Source organism: Gorilla gorilla, chromosome 22 (genome assembly GCF_029281585.2).
Source record: "Gorilla gorilla gorilla isolate KB3781 chromosome 22, NHGRI_mGorGor1-v2.1_pri, whole genome shotgun sequence".
In the NCBI taxonomy this organism is placed as follows: Eukaryota; Metazoa; Chordata; class Mammalia; order Primates; family Hominidae; genus Gorilla; species Gorilla gorilla.
In genome coordinates this window covers 42,009,439-42,028,972 of record NC_073246.2, presented here as the reverse complement: position 1 = coordinate 42,028,972, position 19,534 = coordinate 42,009,439, and the positions used below count along the sequence as shown (strand labels likewise).

Here is a 19,534-nt window from a genome sequence, read left to right as displayed (position 1 = left end):
CCCCAAGGCCCAAGGTCTAATTTGTCAGTCAATTATGCTTTGCTTTTGTCTCCAGTGCTGATAGTGTATGGAGCTGGGATTGACTATAGAAAACCCTGCCTTGGGTACCCCAGTTACCCCAAGGAAGATGCCATGAATCCCACTTTTGCTGGTGGTATGGGACAAGGACTATGCAGAACTGAGTGTCAATATTTCTTTAGGATAAGTCTGCATTTTCAAAAAGAAGTGGAGTGGTGGATCACTTGAGGCCAGGAGTTCGAGACCAGCCTGGCCGACATGGTGAAACCCTGTCTCTACTACAAATGCAAAATTAGCCAGGTGTGGTGGTGGGCACCTCTAATCCCAGCTACTTGGGAGGCTGAGGCAGGAGAATCACTTGAACCCAGGTGGCAGAGGCTGCAGTGAGCTGAGATCGTGCAACTGCACTCCAGCCTGGGTGACGGAGCGAGACTCTGTCTCAGAAAGAAAAAAGAGGTGGAGTGAAGATTGGGTGGAAGAAGAGAAGAACTAGAATAATATCACTTCATCTCCCAGGTTCACATGAAAAATTCAATAATTTAGAAACGGTGAAGAATTGTGTCAACCACTTTTGTAGACTCAATACGTAATATAATTAGACATTTCAGCAGTTTACAGAATTAAATGCAATTTTATTTATCTGATTGGAAGAAGGGACAAAGGACAATTCAGAGAACAAATGCCCAGTCAAATTGATTACAGATCCTATTTATACTTCAATGAGAAAGCTTTGTAATTTTGAAGTTTGGATTACACTTACAATTTCAATTAAATTGTGTAAAAATACAGATAGATTTCCAGTAAAATAATAATTACCAACATTTGCTCAGTTCTTTCTCAATAAGATACTATTTTAGGCTCAGGTTGAAGTTTCAGCATTTATCAATGTTCTTGCAAGCGAAGAAAGATGGCTACATTAACAGCGAGCATCCGATTCAGTTGTCTGTGCCAGACACACGTCCTGTACCAGTCTTCCTAATCTAGGGAGCCTGGAGGCTTAAACTGTGTTATTAGGTCACTGGTCATACTAAAAAGAGAAACTTAACCCTAATAAAGGCAAAAATTTACTTTTGCAAGGGATTATTTGCAGTAGAAATATTTGTTTAGAGGACAAGTCTGTGCTTGTTCTCTACAGGTAGTTTCTCTACCTCTATCTAAAGATTCTTGGGCTCATAGACATATTCACAGTCCCACGGACACATTCTCATGTCTGTGGTCATAATCTCAGGGCCATGGACATAGTCTCTTATCCATAACTATAGTCTCCGGTGCATGGACATATTCTCATGTCTGTGGTCAGAGCCTCAGGGCCATGGATATCATCTCTCATCCGTAAATATAGTCTCAGGTACATGGACATATTCTCATGCCTGTAGTCAGAGTCTCAGGGCCATGGATATCATCTTTTATCCGTAAATATAGACTCAGGTGCATGGACATATTTTTTGGGGTCTGTGACTACTGCTCACAGTTCACGTTCTCTTTCCAGGACTGCTCAATCAATGAGAACTTGTACCCCATTATTGCTGCAGAAACATGAAGGATGACTTGGTGATCTGGCTTTTCTGTTTTTGAGCACAACAACAACTAAACCTTACTTCTAAAAACAGTTGTGAAATCCTGATGCCATTTTATTTGCCAATACTATAATATGAGTCAAGCCGTAAGGAAAGAGAACACAAACAAAATGCAATCTATTAATCTTCCAATTGCTGTTTTCACTCTGAAGGCAAAAGCTAGTTTCAGCCTTGATCCCTTTACACAAGAGTAAACTTTGCATATGTATCAATAGAGATAGTTAAGTTCAAATATTTACTGAACACATCACTAATGCACCTAACTCTGAAGGTGCATGTGAGAGGGCCAGCAGCAGGTGTAATATGTGATCTCTACTCCCTCCCCACCGTCAATTAGCAATCTCATTGGGAGGAGATCTGAAAGTAGAGCTAAGAGGAAGCAAAAAAATAAGCTGACATCCGGATACCTCTGAATCTTCTGACCACCCATACTTTGAGCCATACATACTTGTGAAGGTGTGGATAGTGTGTGCCTGTGATGTGAGCTGGGGTGACTGTGTGACCACACCTCAGTAGACCTGAAAGGGGGTAGATTGCATGCTATGTTTGCATAGCCACCAGTGGTGCTGCCCCTCAGTAGACACTGGGAAGTACTGCCAATCAACACTGCTCAAGATTCCAGTGCTCTACAGCCTATGGTAGTGTGCCATGTGCAGTGGCAGGTATACCAGCAACACGACGGACAGGATGTCCTAGAAGAGATTCTACCATGTGGCTTTCCACACTCCCTCCACTGCAGTGGATCCCAAACTAGGTTCTTACCTCAAACTAGGTGGGCCTCAGCAGTGCCCAGTGGTAAGCAAGAGGCCCAGTGGGAGACTCCATTCTCTCCCTGACCCCAGCTTCAAGAGCCACCCCACTTCCACTTGTGTTATGTGCTGGGTTTCCACATGATGGTTTGGTTAAAGGATCAGTCAAACATTTAAAGAATGAACACTCTTGCTCCAGTGAGAGGAAAGGCCAAAAATACTAGAGTCTTATGGACATGGGAAGAGAAAAGGGACATATGTGCATGCTTGGTGGGATGACAGCTGTGAACGTGACATGTCCCTCCAGGATCGTAGCATCTGCACAGCACGGCATGGCTCAGGAAAAGCCACTGAAAAGTTGTGGGTTCAGAAGGATCTGGCTACCATGGTGTACCACATATGTACATGCATGTTTGTGCATGCACATGTCACACACACACCTGCTGTGGCTGTTTACTAAGACCAGAAAAATGATGGTGAAAAAAAATGAAGCTGACTGCAGTGTCTGTGTGGGTGTTTAGTCAGACTTTTGTCTGATATTCATACTTCAAAACAAGGCAATACTATTTCAGAAAAATGATTGTGGTATTTTTACATTAAGGTATGTTACAGGAGGGCTTACCCACTTGTATTTATTTTCTATGCTGTGGAACAGACTGCTACAACCTTAACACGTTAAAACAATACAAATGTCTTATCTCATCGTTTCCAAGGGTCAGGCATCCAGGTCTGGTTGAGCTGAGTCCCCTGCTGAGGGTCCGACAGATGAATCACGGTGTGAGCTGGGCCTGTGCCCTCATGTGAGGTCAAGGTCTCCCAGGCTTACAGGATATGGGATCTTTTTTTTTTTTTTTTTTTTTTGGTTATGAGGCTGGAGTCACCAGCTTCCAGAGGCTGCCTGTTACTTCCTGTCACACCCCCTGCAGCATGGTAGCTTCCTTCTTCAGGACCAATAGGAAAGTCTCACATGGCTTCCAATCCCTCTGACCTCTTTTGTCTCTGACCTCCATCTCCTCTTCTAAGGGGCGCATCTGATTAAACCCAGCCCACCCAGGAAACTTTCCTTTTCATTAACTGAAAGTCAAGTGATTAGAACCTCAATGATACTTGAACAAGCCCTTCACCTTTGCCGCATGGCCCAACCTGCCCATGGGAGGAATCTGTCCATCATAGTAACAGGTGCCACACCCATTCAAGGGGAAGGAATCACCCAGGCACATATACTAGAAGGTAAGGATCTTGGGGACCCATTGTAGAATTCTGCCTACCACACAGACACGAATGAAATCATTTTTCCACTCTTGGAAAATCTGTATTGAGGATCTAGTATGTTCCAGATACTGGCCCAGGAACTAAAGATGCAGAGAAACAGGATGGGCATGGTGGGGTTTGCAAGCTAGTGGGGGAGACAGAAGTTGATAGATCACCCCTGAGTGGATTGTATCAAGTGCAATGATGATGAAGAGTCTCAACAGAGACATGGGAGCCCTGACCTGACCTAAGCTGGTGATCAGGGAAGACTTCCTGGAGGAAATGACGTGTACTAGAACCTGAGAGATGAGTAAGAGTTGCCAGGAAGAAGGCAGAGGGTGGGAAAAAGTCCAGACAGAGGCATCCCAAGGCCCTGGATCATGGCATCCCAAGGGCCCGGGGTGGGAGAAGCAAACCACGTTCAGGGAACTGAAACAGAGCTCAGTGTTGGGGAGCACCATCAGATCAGGGGGAGAGCCCAACTGCTGACCTGTCATGTCCATGTGGACCTCCAAAGGGCTCATCAAGTGACAGCAGGAAGAGAATTCCACGTCCTGGTTCTTGCAGCTGAGAGGATGATGGGGCCATTTCCTGAGATGGGGCAAGAGAAGCGCAGGTTTGGATAGAAGATGGTGAGCCCTGTTGTGACTATGTCGGTCTAAGGTGCCCATGTGAAACATCTCAGCCAATTGGACGCATGAGACACAGAAGCATCTGCAGCTCAGAAGGGATGTCCAGGTGCATTGGAGGAATGTAGAAGAGAGGATTCTCTGAAGGCCACATTCTCTACTGCAATCAATTAAACTTAAATGCAGAACTTCTCTCTATGATGCCCAGGAATTCATGAAAACTTCCCAAGTTTGTTTTGACCTTCATAAGAAAAACTCAGATTACCAAAGTGGAATGTGGTCACTAAGAATGTTTCAAGAAAATATGTCCCAGACAGACATATACCGTTTTTTACTCCATCCTATGCCATCTCTGTCTTCTGCAACTCTCAGTGTCTGGTGTTTGTCATTCATCACTGAGTCACAAAGTAAAGGCTAGTATCATTTAGTGACATATAATCCAAGGACATAAGGATGGTTATTAGAGATGATAGCTAGAACTTATTTGGTGCTTACTGTACAGAGAACAATAAATAAATCATTTACATGAATTATCTCTTATAATTCTAACAGTAAAAACATAAGCCAGCACAATTATTATTGTAGATTTATAAATGAGGGAACTAAAGATTATTAGAGAAGTTAATCAGCTTGTCCAGGACATGGAACTAAGTGCTAGAGCCGCATGAAACCAGCAGTGAGGCTCCAGGGCCCACACCTTTAAGTTTTATGATACTGTCCAAACCAGAACTAAAATGTTAATTTCTAGCTCTGAAAAGATTAGCTCAGTCATCCAGAAAACCTTTCCAAAATGCTGTGTTCTTCAACTTATCTATGTTGTTATTTTATTGTACAAAGTTCTAGTAACCATACAAGGAAAGATTGTGTAAGATAGATCATAAATCCATGTAGGAGGAGCCAACTGCGAGTTTAGATGGTGCAGTAAAAGTCCCTCGATCGGCTGTGACACAGGCATGCTCACGGAAATCATCACTTAAAACAAGGAATCACCAAACTTTGCAGTGGCCAGGAAGTACCTGAAATGTTGCATTTTAACTTAAAACATATAAATATGTATTTATTCCCTAATCATTCTCTAATCACATGACTTAGGATCACCTCTTGAAGTTTTGGGTGAAAAGATTGGAGTCCTGTGCCATCTTTTACTCCATGAACTGTATTTAATGTGTAGCATCTGCATTTTTCAACTGGTGTCTCAAGTAAGAGCGTGTGACCATTTACCAACGATCTGTTTGCAAATTGGGACAAATCCACATGTCCCATTCTTCTCAGTGGTCCTGACCAAACATAGATCAGCCTTCTTCTTTCCTTCCTTTCTTCTTTCCTTCTTTTCTTCTTTCTTTTCTTTTTTATCCTTCTTTCCTTTTGTCTTCCCTTCTTCCTTCCCTCCTTCCTTCCTTCCTTTTTTCTTCCCTCTTTCCTTTCTTCCTTCCTTCCCTCCTTCATTCCTTTTGTTCTTCCCTCCTTCATTTCTTTCTCTTTTTAACTTCTTTTCTAACTTACCTCTAAGGAAGCCTTTCCAAAGTAGTCCCATTAACTGTCATAGAAACAGCTTTCTCTTGCACTTGAATTTCATTGGTTTACGTAATTAATTAACTTACAGTACTACCCATGACAGGTACAATTGTCACAAACAGGTTGGAAACAAATACAACTGGCTCCTCTTCAGCAGCCATTCAACTGGTTGGTGCTAAACTACTTGGCCTCCTAAAGAGAATCTGTCCAGCAAGAGTGTTCACTGTGGTGAACACCAACCAGGGGCTTTATGGAAAGGACTGAGAGTGTTGGCTAAGCTGGGGTGTCTACTACGATTAAAATCCCCAGGAAACGTTCACTCTGCCCTTGTTGTTCAGGAGGAGCCCTGGCAGCTCTGAACTAGGTTGTGGATGTCTTAGACATTACCCTCACCTGATAGATGTTTGTTCTCAAGGGATTTTTTAACCCAGGATCTATCATTTATGTGTGTTACCTTTTCTAGACCTTCCACTGTTAGCAAGACTTGCCAAAAATGGATTACCAAGATTTTATATTTTCAAATGGTGACTATGTCCAACCCAAGTTAGTTCTCACCAGAGCTCTTGGTTTTGTTATGCAGACTTAGAAGAGTCAAGGTGACAATTATGAGATGCACATTCAACTCCAAAACAATTTACTGAGCAGTTGCATTGCCATCAAAGCAGTAAAAGACTCACAGATTTCTCCAGGGGCTTGCAAGGGACTTCTATTGGTTTGAATTTCAATGTCTCCATCAATGTGGTTGCCCTCCATGTGGACAGTGAGGTTAATGAGGAACAAAGCAAGAGCTCTGATGCCTTCCTCACTGGCACCTTTGACATTTTGGCATCTTCTTGTCTTGGCCATCTCACCCCCCCTCACCTCTTCAACCTGGAAAATAAAAGAACAAAAGGAGTGGGACATGCCTTCAATCTCACTCCCAAATCATGCTTAGTATTGCTGCCACCGTGTTCTGCCTTCTTAGCTGGTTTACAGAGGAGAGTTTGTCTTACATGGATACTGTGAATCTTTGACCCAATAATCCCTATTCATCAACAATATTTCCATACCTCTCCTGAGCCCAAAGTGGTGTCATTACAAAATGACTAGGGTGAGGGAGGGTGGGGTCTCTGATGGCTGAGGTAGTTCACCCTCATGCTTCTCAAATTCAGGATCCAAAAGGTTCATCCCCAGTACATTCAAAGTCAAAAACTGCAGTAGAAATGAGACTGATCCAGAAGTTAATTCTCCAGTTATCCAGAGGCAGGAAGTCGCCAGGGGCTGAAATGGGTTGGGAAGACTCCCCAGGACAAGAGGGACTAGAACTGACTGTATTAGGTCCTAGAGCTACAAAGGACCACAGACTCCAACATTAGGAATTTATTTGCTGTCTCTGAGTTCTGGAGGCCGGAAGTCCAAAATCAAAGTGTCTGCAGGGCTGGTTCTCTCTAAGAGCTTTGAGACAAGCATCTGTCCTGGGCTTTTCTCCTTGGCTTATAGATGCCCTCTTCTCCCTGTGTCTTCACATCATCTTCCCTCTATACATGTCTGTCTCTGTGTCCAAACTGGCCCTTTTTATAAGGACACCAGAAGTACTGGATTAGGGACCACCCTAACAAACTCATTTTAACTCGATTACCTCTGTAAAGACCCTACCTCCAATTACAGTGTCATTCTGTGGTCCTGGGGGTTAGGACTTCAACGTATGCATTTGGGGGGGCACAGCGGAACCCATAACGCTCATCCTGAAAGAGCTGAACAGTAAGTGCGGAGTGGGGTCATGTTGGGAAGCGTGGGTCCGCAAGCCCAAGTTGAGGCCCCACCTTGTGACTAAACGCACGGCTCTTCCAGTTCCAGGTCCTCCCGCGGGTGTGAAGGCAGCGGCGGCCTCAGCCTCCATGGTCTTTGTGTCCTGGCTTCCCCCTCTCAAGCTGAACGGCATCATCCGAAAGTACACTGTATTCTGCTCCCACCCCTATCCCACAGTAAGTTGGTAAATAACCAAGTGCCTTTCAAGCGTCTGCCAGGGACGAGCTGCAGGTGCTCGCACTGGACAGTTTCGTTCCTTTGTTTCCCACCTACCTGGGTCTTTCCAGTGGTTTTGTTTTGCCCCTGCTGTCTCCACATACAAAACAAAGTCCTCATTTACACTTCATTTGAAAATACGCTCCTGAATCATGACAAGGGGGACAATTGTCTGGAATTATTGTTTATTTGGTGAGTTCCCACTAAACTGCCAGCAGCCTGATCAAAATCAAAACCCAGAGGCCTTGATTGTGCCTTAATTGATAGTCAGTGGACAACATCTATTGATTTTACTGTTGGACTCATCATGATAGGCACTTCATGCCTTCCCTCCCTCCCTTCTCCCTCCCTCCCTCCCTCCTTCCTTCCCTCCCTCCCTCCTTCCTTCCCTCCCACCCTATCCCTCCCTTCTTTCCCTCCTCCATCTCTCACGGGGAAAAGAATAGCAGGCAAAACCCTATTGTGCTAGAAATGAGGGACTTTAATGAAGATCTATTACCCTTACAGTTACAGCAGTCAGCCTGGTTCATTGTGAAGGAACTAAAAGTTATTTACTATTTCAAAGTGTGGTTTTTGTTATCGTTCATATTATTCCTGGTGAATAATCATTATAAAGTTAGACTGCTTCTGACACCACACCAAAACATATCAAAAAGGGAAATTTTAAAGAAAAGGAAACATTAAAATGACCCACCAAAATTGACGATGTCTTCATGGAAACATTATGACATTTTCTGCAGCAGGTGCCATGTCTCTTCCATCTTTGTATCTCCAGCTCCCAGCATAGAACTTGACACATGTAGTCATTCACTAAGCGTTTGTTGAGTGAATATACACACTGGTTTTGTTTCCTTTCTGGTAAAATACACGTAACGTAAAACTTACCCTCTTGACCGCTTTGATTACTGAGTTCATCAGTATTAAATACCTTCACGTTGTTGTGAAGCCATCACCACCATCCATCTCCAGAACTCTGCAAAACTGAAACTCTGTCCCCATTAAACACGAATTCCCTATCCTCCCTCCCACCAGCCCGTGGCACCCACCATTCTACTTTCTGTCTCTGGATTTGACTCCTCTAGGGACCTCATGCATGTGGAATGATACAGCATTTGTCGTTTAGTGACCAGCTCGTTTCACTTGACGTGATATCCTCAAGGTTCATCCATGTTGTAGCATGCGATGGAATCTCCTTCCTTGTTAGGGCTGAAAAATATTCCCAAACAAATTTATGGATTAATCTTTTAATCAAGGTGATATGTTTGCCCAAGCTGAGAGTCCACAGGGGCCCCTGAGGCCTGGTGTACCCCAACAGTGAGTGTGAGAGAGTGTGTGGGCTTGCTTGGCCCATGAAGTTCCGTCTGTTGCTGAAAAAGCAAGGTGTGTTCTCTACTGCTTATGCATTCATGGCAGTACTCTGCCCTTGAAGTCAATATGTAAATGTAAATAGTCAGAGTTAGGCTCCACAACATTTTTCTGGGCTTATTATGTGGTTTTCAATATGCTGTTAATCCTCACATACTGAATCCTAGTATCAAAGCCCAGAGATGGAGAGCAGCGTAGACACTGAAAAAAAGCTGAGCCATTGTGCCCTCAATGCCCAGGGTGGCTTCTGCTTTTCTGCTTAGCACTGACATGTCCCGTATTCACCAAAGAGAGACAAAAATTATTGCTGAAATAAAGTATACTCATTTTCCACTAGAACTTGAATTGCATCTGTATTAGTATTCACTCATTCATTCATTGATCTCTTTGCTATGGGATTCACGTTTGCTCTTTTGACTCTAACAGGCTAGAAAGCACCTAGCAGGGTATAGAAACACCAGCAGCTTCCTCTCGTTTTGTCTTCTCAATCATCTTATCTTTATCTCTGCACTAAAAATCCCTACCTGGATTATTTGAAATGAGTCCTTAGTAACTGATGCTTACTGAGAAAGCCCCTATTTGTGGATGATACAGGCTGTATTTGGCTCTGTCCTCCCGGCCTAAGAATTACATACAATAAAAAAGGAAGAAAAAACATCCTATCCTGAAAACAAAGTCACACAGGTGTTGTTAGATGGGGTAGAAACGCATTTCCCCAGGATTTCTCCTGTCTCTTCACCCACAGAACAATGGGATTTGACCTGCCCAGGATCTTAACAACACACTCTCGAAAGGGACAGTAATGAGGGCCAGCAAGGCACGGTGGCTCACGCCTGTAATCCCAGCACTTTGGGAAGCCAAGGCAGGAGGATCACTTGAGGCCAGGAGTTTGAGACCAGCCTGGCCAACATATGAAACTCCGCCTCTACAAAAAATACAAAAATTAGTCAGGTGTGGTGGCACACGCCTCTAATCTCAGGTACTTGGGAGGAGGCTGAGGCAGGAGAAACTCTTGAACCTGGGAGGTGGAGGTTGCAGTGAGCTAAAATGTCACCACTGCACTCCAGCCTGGGCAACAGAGCAAGACTCTGTCTCAAAAAAAAAAAAAAAAAAAAAGACAGTAATGAGAGCAAACCCACCAGAAAAAGGTGGGAAATAACAGCTGAGATTTTTATCAGGGTATCTCTGTGTTGCCTTTTGACCATATTAAAAAGACTAGAGACATAGAAATATGATGGGCAGGTGCCTGTGTTCTTCCAGGAGATAATACTTAGAAAGTGTTACAAGGAGGTCCCAGAACCCCAGAGCATCCTCATTGAAGTGAAGTGAACTAAAGACAGTTCCCTCTCCATATCCACCTTCCTATCTATCTATCTCAACCATCATTTAAGACCACGAGACCTATTTTTTACATCAAATAGTATCAGTGAGAGTCAAGCTCAGAGACAATTATTTCTCTTCAGAGGTGAATACTTGTGAATAGTATCCATTATTCTGTTTTAAATATGAAATGATCAAGAAACTTTAAAGTACAGGAAAGAGGGTGTTTTTTTGTTTTGTTTTGTTTTGTTTTGTTTTCATCAGTTTCTGCAATTTGACTTTCAGTCGGTAAACTAGATGCTGTCAGGTTTTCCAAGGCGTTTGCATTTCTGGCTATGTGTGCGAATGACCACCAGAGGACAGTATGAGCTCTAGATATTTTCCTTGCTCATAAATCTGAATTTTTTTCTTTGAAATGATTTCATAGTTAAATGTAGAACATAGGGGGATAAATCAGGACACAATATGCCTTGTAATTTGGTCCCTTTTATAAGAGTCCCTCAGCTAACCTCCTCGCTGATGTCAATTTCTCTCAAGATCCTAAATTCATCTCCCCTTCTTGGGAAAGAACCTTGTTAAAATAGACAAGCTTTTTTCTCTAATATGTGACATATAATGTCGCTGATAGGCATTTATTTCATGGTGCTCTCTCAGTTTAGCTTAGAAAAAGACATTAGAATTTGAAACTTTGCATGTGGCCAGATGACAAGTTAGGGTAACTGAGAATGAATCTACAAACAGGTTGTCTAAAGACGATGTGGACTGAACATGAACTTTCCCTCGGGGGTCCAACAGTGCAATGAGATATTAAACTCCCCAATCAGAGATTCAAACCACAAAATCTCAAAAGTCATTTGATTCAGACCCTCATCCACATAATTTGTGGATTGGCTATTAATTTTAATATATAATGGTTTGAACGATCAAACAATCTATTATAAGCAATGAAAATCCAAAGACGTGAGATAACCCTTTTAAGGTCCCAGGAAGAAAACAGCCAAGCTTCATTTCCTCCCCAATGCTCCCATCTACATAAAAGCAGTCTGAAAACTTTTACATACAGACTGCTTTTACTATATACACATTAAATAAGCATTATGATATAGACATTGTCTGTTTCACAATGCTAGTCTCATTTGCGGAGCTTAGAAATGTAAAATTAGGAAGCACAGACTTCTCATTAATGAAAACTAAGAATCAGAAGGCATAAAATATCTCTGAGCTGTGATTCACATTGGTTATTCCAGCTTCAGATGATAATGTTATTCAGTTCCTGTACATAGTAGGTGCTCAATAAATGTCGCTGAGTTAATCAGTGAGAATACACCACTACTCTTCTTACCCAGAAGACTTGGGCAATTAAGCTCTCCACATTGTAGCCCATAACTTAGAATTAAACAAGTCTTCTGGGAGGCAAAGTAACTCACCAGGTCCAGACAGCTTCCCACCCCAGGAAACAGGTGTGTGTTTGCCTCCCAATCAGCCACAGACTGCATCAAATAAAGCCATAGTCAGGCTGAGAGCGAAAGGGGACTTCCGAGAACCAGAAATGTGCAGGAATCTCAAGGAGTGGAAAAGTGGTATAACGTGGAATCTGGAAAGCAGCATCTAACATGCTCATCTGTATCTACAATGATACTCATCACTGTGTTCATTCTTCCTCTCTCACACGGAACATGGACCTCCTGGCTGTATTAAAACGTCGTTCCTCCCTCCCAGTACCCTCCCTATTTCATATCACTGTAGCATATAGTGATGCTACTAGATAGCAATTTGCTTTTAAAATCCTCCTTCTCTTAGCTTCCATTATCATGTTTTTTATTCTTTGTTGCTTCTTGTCCCTCTGCTTCCCACCCTTAAATGTACATATTTTCCAATATTCTTCCTTTATCTCTTAATATTCTTCACTATCTCTGTGGATCATTGAATCTGTTCTTACAATGTAACTATCATCTGAAATTAAAGAGTTTGCATTTTTTATCTCTGTCCTGACAATCTTAGAGAACCGTCAGTCCTATATTTCCAGCTTACCACCATCTGCGTACTCAGGAAGACCTCTCCAGTACTTCACATTCAGTGTGCCCACAGACACATTTATACTTGTCTCTCCCTCTTTTCCTACGTTCTGGTTTAGCTTATGATCTAACAAAATCTGCTGCCTTCTGACCAGAAGCCTTCAAGCTACCTATAGTTCCTCTCCTAATCATTTATTCATTTTTACCACAAATAAACATCGAGCACTACTCTTACACCAAGCTCTGAGCCAGGTTCTGAATCACATCAATCAAGAGATGCTGAGTTAGGGGGCATCACAAACAGGCCTGAAACCTCAGTGATTTACAACAACCATACAACAACCAATGGTTTTATTTTTCTTTCACGATCATGCTCATTGTGAGTATGTGGTAGTCCATGCCATGCTATCTTCACTCCAGGAAGGACCCAGGTAGGTTTCATGACAAAGAGAAAGAAATCTCTGAGGCTCTGACATAGGCAGGTAAACGCTCCAAGCACAAATCACGAGCCAGAATCTGTCATAAGATTCTGGTCCATGTCTTAACCACAAAGGGACCATGACGTACGCTCCAAACCCATACCCAGAAGTTCCAGGGAAGGCAGGAAACACTAGACAATGTCACCCTTCTGTGTGATGTGATAGAGTACACAGCAGTGATGTGCACAGCACAGTGCAGGAGCGCGGACTGGGTGTCACTCAAACATACGGCCAGAGATGCTTGCTTGGAACACATAGCTAGCCCTGGCTTGCAGGAAGAGAAGAATTTTACCTGATGAATCAGAGGCAGGAAAGGGTAATATGATCAGAGGAAATAAATGAGCAAAGTGACATCATGTCACAAGAGCTCTCTGCAATGTCTTTTTTGTTGTTTTTTTGTTTGTTTTGAGACAGAGTTTCACTCTGTTGCCAGGCCGTAGTGCAGTGGCGCAATCTCGGCTCACTGCAACCTCCACCTCCCAGGTTCAAACGATTCTCCTGCCTCAGCCTCCTGAGTAGCTGGGATTACAGGCACCCGCCACCCCACCGGGCTAATTTCTGTGGTTTTAGTGGAGATGGGGTTTCAACATGTTGACCGGGCTGCTCTCAAACTTCTGACCTCGGGTGATTGGCCTGCCTCGGCCTCCCAATGCAATGTCTTCTTAATCTCCTTCCTTTCACACCCAATGCCATTGCCTTGCTTCAGGTCCTCCCCTGGAGAACCAAAACCAAGTCAGAAGCCTTCCCACTGCCAGGCTCAACTCCCAGTCTGTTGTCCACATCCCTGTCACAATTCCTTTTTCCAACTCTGAATCTGAGCGTGTTATTTCCTAGTGCAAATTTCTTGGATGACTTCGCAGTTTTTACCTAAAGACATTCAAAATTCTCAATATGACCTAGATAGATTTCCACAATCCAGCTGCAACTCCTGTCTAGTTTCATATTCTAAAAACCTTCTTCCATCCAATATCTAAGTAATACCATGTCTCATATGTGTCTGCATTTGTGCACGTGTGTGTATGTGTGTGTGTGTTTATGTGTATGTGTATTGGGTTTTCCTTGCCTTTTCCATTTCATTCTCTTTGGTAAAAATGTTTATTGTTTAAAGCTCAACTTAAATGCTGTATTTTTATTTCACCATTTTTTAGCACTGGCTACATGTTAGGCCCTGAGTGCCAAAAGCTTTATACCTGTGGTTTTTGAACTTGCCCTATGGTGACCCACAATAGAAAATATAAGTTATAATCACACCACGAAAGTACTCGCACACCACAAACTTACATTTACTACACGTGATGCCCTCTGATATTTTCTGTTCCATTTGACTTTTTTTTATTCTGTTTCATTTTGTTTTTAAAGTGATTGTCATGTTCCATTAAATTCCTCCTATGACTCACATTTTTAAAAATACTGTTTTGCATCAGTTAGTTCTGGTGACTACCTTACGCAGGAGGTGTTATGATTGTTATCTTCATTTAGTGATACCGAAATGAAGACTCTACAATCTGGCCAGGGTCACGCAGGTTAGCAAAGGAAGATGGGATCTGCAACCCACAGGGGGCTGAGCTCTTTGTCCTGATGCTTACCTGCCTTCCCTGGGATCCCAGCTCCATCCTGCCCCAGTATTCCCAGCACTGACTTTCAACCTCACTTTGACATAACCACAATCTCTTGCGTTATTGTTAGACATGGGCATAGACTGGCAAACCTGGTATTGTGCTGAAATAGTGGATGTTCCTCAAACGTGTGTTGAATTAAATTTTATAGATGATGACTGTGAGTCATCTAAAAGAGGTTAAATTGTGTAATGAAGCTGTAGCTTAATAAGGCAAGAAATTGTGTTATGTACTTTGGGATGCTCTGTATCCCAGAAGGATTTGGATCAAGTGCCTGTGCTTTTAAATCACTTACATAGAAATCATTCTTCCGTCATTTCATTTAAATGACTTAAGGATGAATCTTTTTTTTTTTTTTTTTTTTTTTTTTCTGAGACAGAGTCTCACTCTGTCACCCAGGCTGGAGTGCAATGGTGCGATCTCGGCTCGCTGCAAGCTCTGCCTCCCAGGTTCACGCTGTTCTCCTGCCTCGGCCTCCCAAGTAGCTGGGACTATAGGCGCCCCGCCACCATGCCTGGCTAATATTTTGTATTTTTAGTAGAGATGAGGTTTCACTGTGTTAGCCAGGATGGTCTCGATCTCCTGACCTCATGATCTGCCCGTCTCGGCCTCCCAAAGTGCTGGGATTACAGGCGTGAGCCACCGCGCCTGGTCAAATCTCTCTCTTTTTTTTTTTAATAATGGAAAATCTGAAAATTATGGAGATACCATAAGTTGGCCTAAAAATAGACAATCGTATTCCATTTACGCACATATAATGAATCATGTACATGAGACCTTTGTGGAGTGCTTCTACGTGGCAGGCAGATGCTAGGCTCTGTATGTTCTTGGATCAACCAAGCATTATTGTAGCCCCAGCATCCTGTCATGGAATCATATGGCTGGAAAAAACCTAGAAGGGTTTCTTTGAGGCAAGGCTACATCTAAATATCCCGGACATAAGAAAATCAATTCTGGTTTTATAAAATTTCTTGGGAAGTCTATTCCTGAAGCTTTCTTGGAAATATCTTTTTACTTCATGGCTAGTTCTAATGGAATGCAATTCGTTATTTTTTAACTTTTAAGTTCAGGGGTAACATGTACAGGTTTGTTATATAGGTAAACTTGTGTCACAAAAGTTTGTTTTACAGATTATTTCATCACCCAAGTATTAATCCTAATACCCATTAGTAGTTTTTCCTGATCCTCCCCCTCCCTCCACCCTCCACCCTCCGAAAGGTGTATGTTGTTGTTGTGTTGTGTGTTGTTCCCCTCTATGTGTCTGTATGTTCTCATAATTTAGCTACCACACACAAGTGAGAACATGTGGTATTTGTTTTTCTATTTCTGTGTTAGTTTGCTAAGAATAATGGCATCCAGCTCCATCCATCTCTGCAAAGGACATGATCTTGTTCTTTTTCATGGCTGCATAGTATTCTATGGTGTATATTTATCACATTTTCTTTATCTAGTCTATCATTGATGGGCATTTGGATTGATTTCACATCTTTGCTACTGTGAATAGTGCTGCAATGAGTATATGTGTGCATGTGTCTTTATAACATAATGATTTCTATTCCTTTGGGTATATACCCAGTAATGGGATTGCCAGGTCAAATGGTATTTCTGTCATTAGGTCTTTGAGGAGTTGCCACACTGTCTTCCACAATGCCTGAACTAATTTATACTCCCATCAACAGTGTGTAAGCATCCCTTTTTCTCCACAACCTCACCAGCATCTGTTATTTTTTGGCTTTTTAATAATAGTCATTCTGCCTGGTGTGAGATGATATCTCATCATGGTTTTGATTTGCATTTCTTTTTTTATTATTATACTTTAAGTTTTAGGGTACATGTGCACAACGTGCAGGTTTGTTACATATGTATACATGTGCCATGTTGGTGTGCTGCACCCATTAACTAGTTATTTAACATTAGGTATATCTCCTAATGCTATTCCTCCCCCGTCCCCCCACCCCACAACAGGCCTCGGTGTGTGATGTTCCCCTTCCTGTGTCCATGTGTTCTCATTGTTCAATTCCCACCTATGAGTGAGAACATGCAGTGTTTGGTTTTTTGTCCTTGCGATAGTTTGCTGAGAATGATGGTTTCCAGCTTCTTCCATGTCCCTACGAAGGACATGAACTCAACATTTTCTATGGCTGCATAGTATTCCCTGGTGTATATGTGCCACATTTTCTTAATCCAGTCTATCATTGCTGGACATTTAGGTTGGTTCCAAGTCTTTGCTATTGTGAATAGTGCCACAATAAACATACGTGTGCATGTGTCTTTAGAGCAGCATGATTTATAATCCTTTGGGTATATACCCAGTAATAGGATGGCTGGGTCAAATGGTATTTCTAGTTCTAGATCCCTGAGGAATCGCCACACCGACTTCCACAATGGTTGAACTAGTTTACAGTCCCACCAACAGTGTAAAAGTGTTCCTATTTCTCCACATCCTCTCCAGCACCTGTTGTTTCCTGACTTTTTAATGATCGCCATTCTAACTGGTGTGAGATGGTATCTCGTTGTGGTTTTGATTTGCATTTCTCTAACGGCCAGTGATGATGAGCATTTTGTCATGTGTCTTTTGGCTGCACAAATGTCTTCTTTTGAGAAGTGTCTGTTCATATCCTTCGCCCACTTGTTGATGGGGTTGCTTGCTTTTTTCTTGTAAATTTGTTTGAGTTCATTGTAGATTCTGGATATTAGCCCTTTGTCAGATGATTAGATTGCAAAAATTTTCTCCCATTCTGTAGGTTGTCTGTTCACTCTGATGGCAGTTTCTTTTGCTGTGCAGAAGCTCTTTAGTTTAATTAGATCCCATTTGTCAATTTTGGCTTTTGTTGCCATTGCTTTTGGTGTTTTAGACATGAAGTCCTTGCCCATGCCTATGTCCTGAATGGTATTGCCTAGGTTTTCTTCTAGGGTTTTTATGGTTTTAGGTCTAACATTTAAGTCTTTAATCCATCTTGAATTAATTTTTGTATAAGGTGTACGGAAGGGATCCAGTTTCAGCTTTCTACATATGGCTAGCCAGTTTTCCCAGCACCATTTATTAAATAGGGAATCCTATCCCCATTGCTTGTTTTTCTCAGGTTTGTCAAAGATCAGATACTTGTAGATATGCAGCATTATTTCTGAGGGCTCTGTTCTGTTCCATTGGTCTAATCTCTGTTTTGGTACCCGTACCATGCTATTTTGGTTACTGTAGCCTTGTAGTATAGTTTGAAGTCAGGTAGCATGATGCCTCCAGCTTTGTTCTTTTGGCTTAGGATTGACTTGGCAATGCGGGCTCTTTTTTGGTTCCATATGAACTTTAAAGTAGTTTTTTCCAGTTCTATGAAGAAAGTCATTGGTAGCTTGATGGGGATGGCATTGAATCTATAAATTACCTTGGGCAGTATGGCCATTTTCACAATATTGATTCTTCCTACCCATGAGCATGGAATGTTCTTCCATTTGTTTGTATCCTCTTTTATTTCGTTGAGCAGTGGTTTGTAGTTCTCCTTGAAGAGGTCCTTCACATCCCTTTTAAGTTGGATCCCTAGGTATTTTATTCTCTTTGAAGCAATTGTGAATGGGAGTTCACCCATGATTTGGCTCTCTGTTTATCTGTTATTGGTGTATAAGAATGCTTGTGATTTTTGCACATTGATTTTGTATCCTGAGACTTTGCTGAAATTGCTTATCAGCTTAAGGAGATTTTGGGCTGAGACAATGGGGTTTTCTAGATATACAATCATGTCATCTGCAAACAGGGACAATTGGACTTCCTCTTTTCCTACTTGAATACCCTTTATTTCCTTCTCCTGCCTAATTGCCCTGGCCAGAACTTCCAACACTATGTTGAATAGGAGTGGTGAGAGAGGGCATCCCTGTCTTGTGCCAGTTTTCAAGGGAATGCTTCCACTTTTTGCCCATTCAGTATGATATTGGTTGTGGGTTTGTCATAGATAGTTCTTATTATTTTGAGATACGTCCCATTGATACCTAATTTATTGAGAGTTTTTAGCATGAAGGGTTGTTGAATTTTGTCAAAGGCCTTTTCTGCATCTATTGAGATAATCATGTGGTTTTTGTTGTTGGTTCTGTTTATATGCTGGATTACGTTTATTGATTTGCATATGTTGAACCAGCCTTGCATCCCAGGGATGAAGCCCACTTGATCATGGTGGATAAGCTTTTTGATGTGCTTATTCAGTTTGCCAGTATTTTACTGAGGATTTTTGCATGGATGTTCATCAGGGATATTGGTCTAAAATTCCCTTTTTTTGTTGTGTCTCTGCCAGGCTTTGGTATCAGGATGATGCTGGCCTCATAAAATGAGTTAGGGAGGATTTCCTCTTTTTCTATTGATTGGAATAGTTTCAGAAGGAATGGTGCCAGCTGCTCCTTGTACTGCTGGTAGAATTTGGCTGTGAATCCATCTGGTCCTGGACTTTTTTGGTTGGTAAGCTATTAATTATTACCTCAATTTCAGATCCTGTTATTGGTCTATTCAGAGATTCAACTTCTTCCTGGTTTAGTCTTGGGAGGGTGTATTTGTCAAGGAATTTTACCATTTCTTCTAGATTTTCTAGTTTATTTGCATAGAGGTGTGTATAGTATTCTTTGATGGTAGTTTGTATTTCTGTGGGATTGGTGGTGATATCCCCTTTATCATTTTTATTGGGTGTATTTGATTCTTCTCTCTTTTCTTCTTTATTAGTCTTGCTAGCGGTCTATCAATTTTGTTGATCTTTTCAAAAAACCACCTCCTGGATTCATTGATTTTTTTCAAGGGTTTTTTGTTTCTCTATTTCATTCAGTTCTGCTCTGATCTTAGCTATTTCTTGCCTTCTGCTAGCTTTCGAATGTGTTTGCTCTTGCTTCTCTAGTTCTTTTAATTGTGATGTTAGGGTGTCAATTTTAGATCTTTCCTGCTTTCTCTTGTGAGCATTTAGTGCTATAAATTTCCTTCTACATACTGTCTTAAATGTGTCCCAGAGATTCTGGTATGTTCTGTCTT

At 42.0% G+C, this 19,534-nt stretch overlaps 1 protein-coding gene across 1 annotated transcript in view; it reads left to right on the top strand.

Annotated features, from left to right (window-relative positions):
- Positions 1-19,534, top strand: part of DSCAM (DS cell adhesion molecule) — an 836,416-nt gene that overhangs the window by 716,229 nt on the left and 100,653 nt on the right. Inside the window, exon 20 of the mRNA XM_063702725.1 lies at positions 7,570-7,703. Coding sequence (XP_063558795.1) covers positions 7,570-7,703 — 134 coding nt within the window. The remainder of the gene's footprint in view (positions 1-7,569; positions 7,704-19,534) is intronic.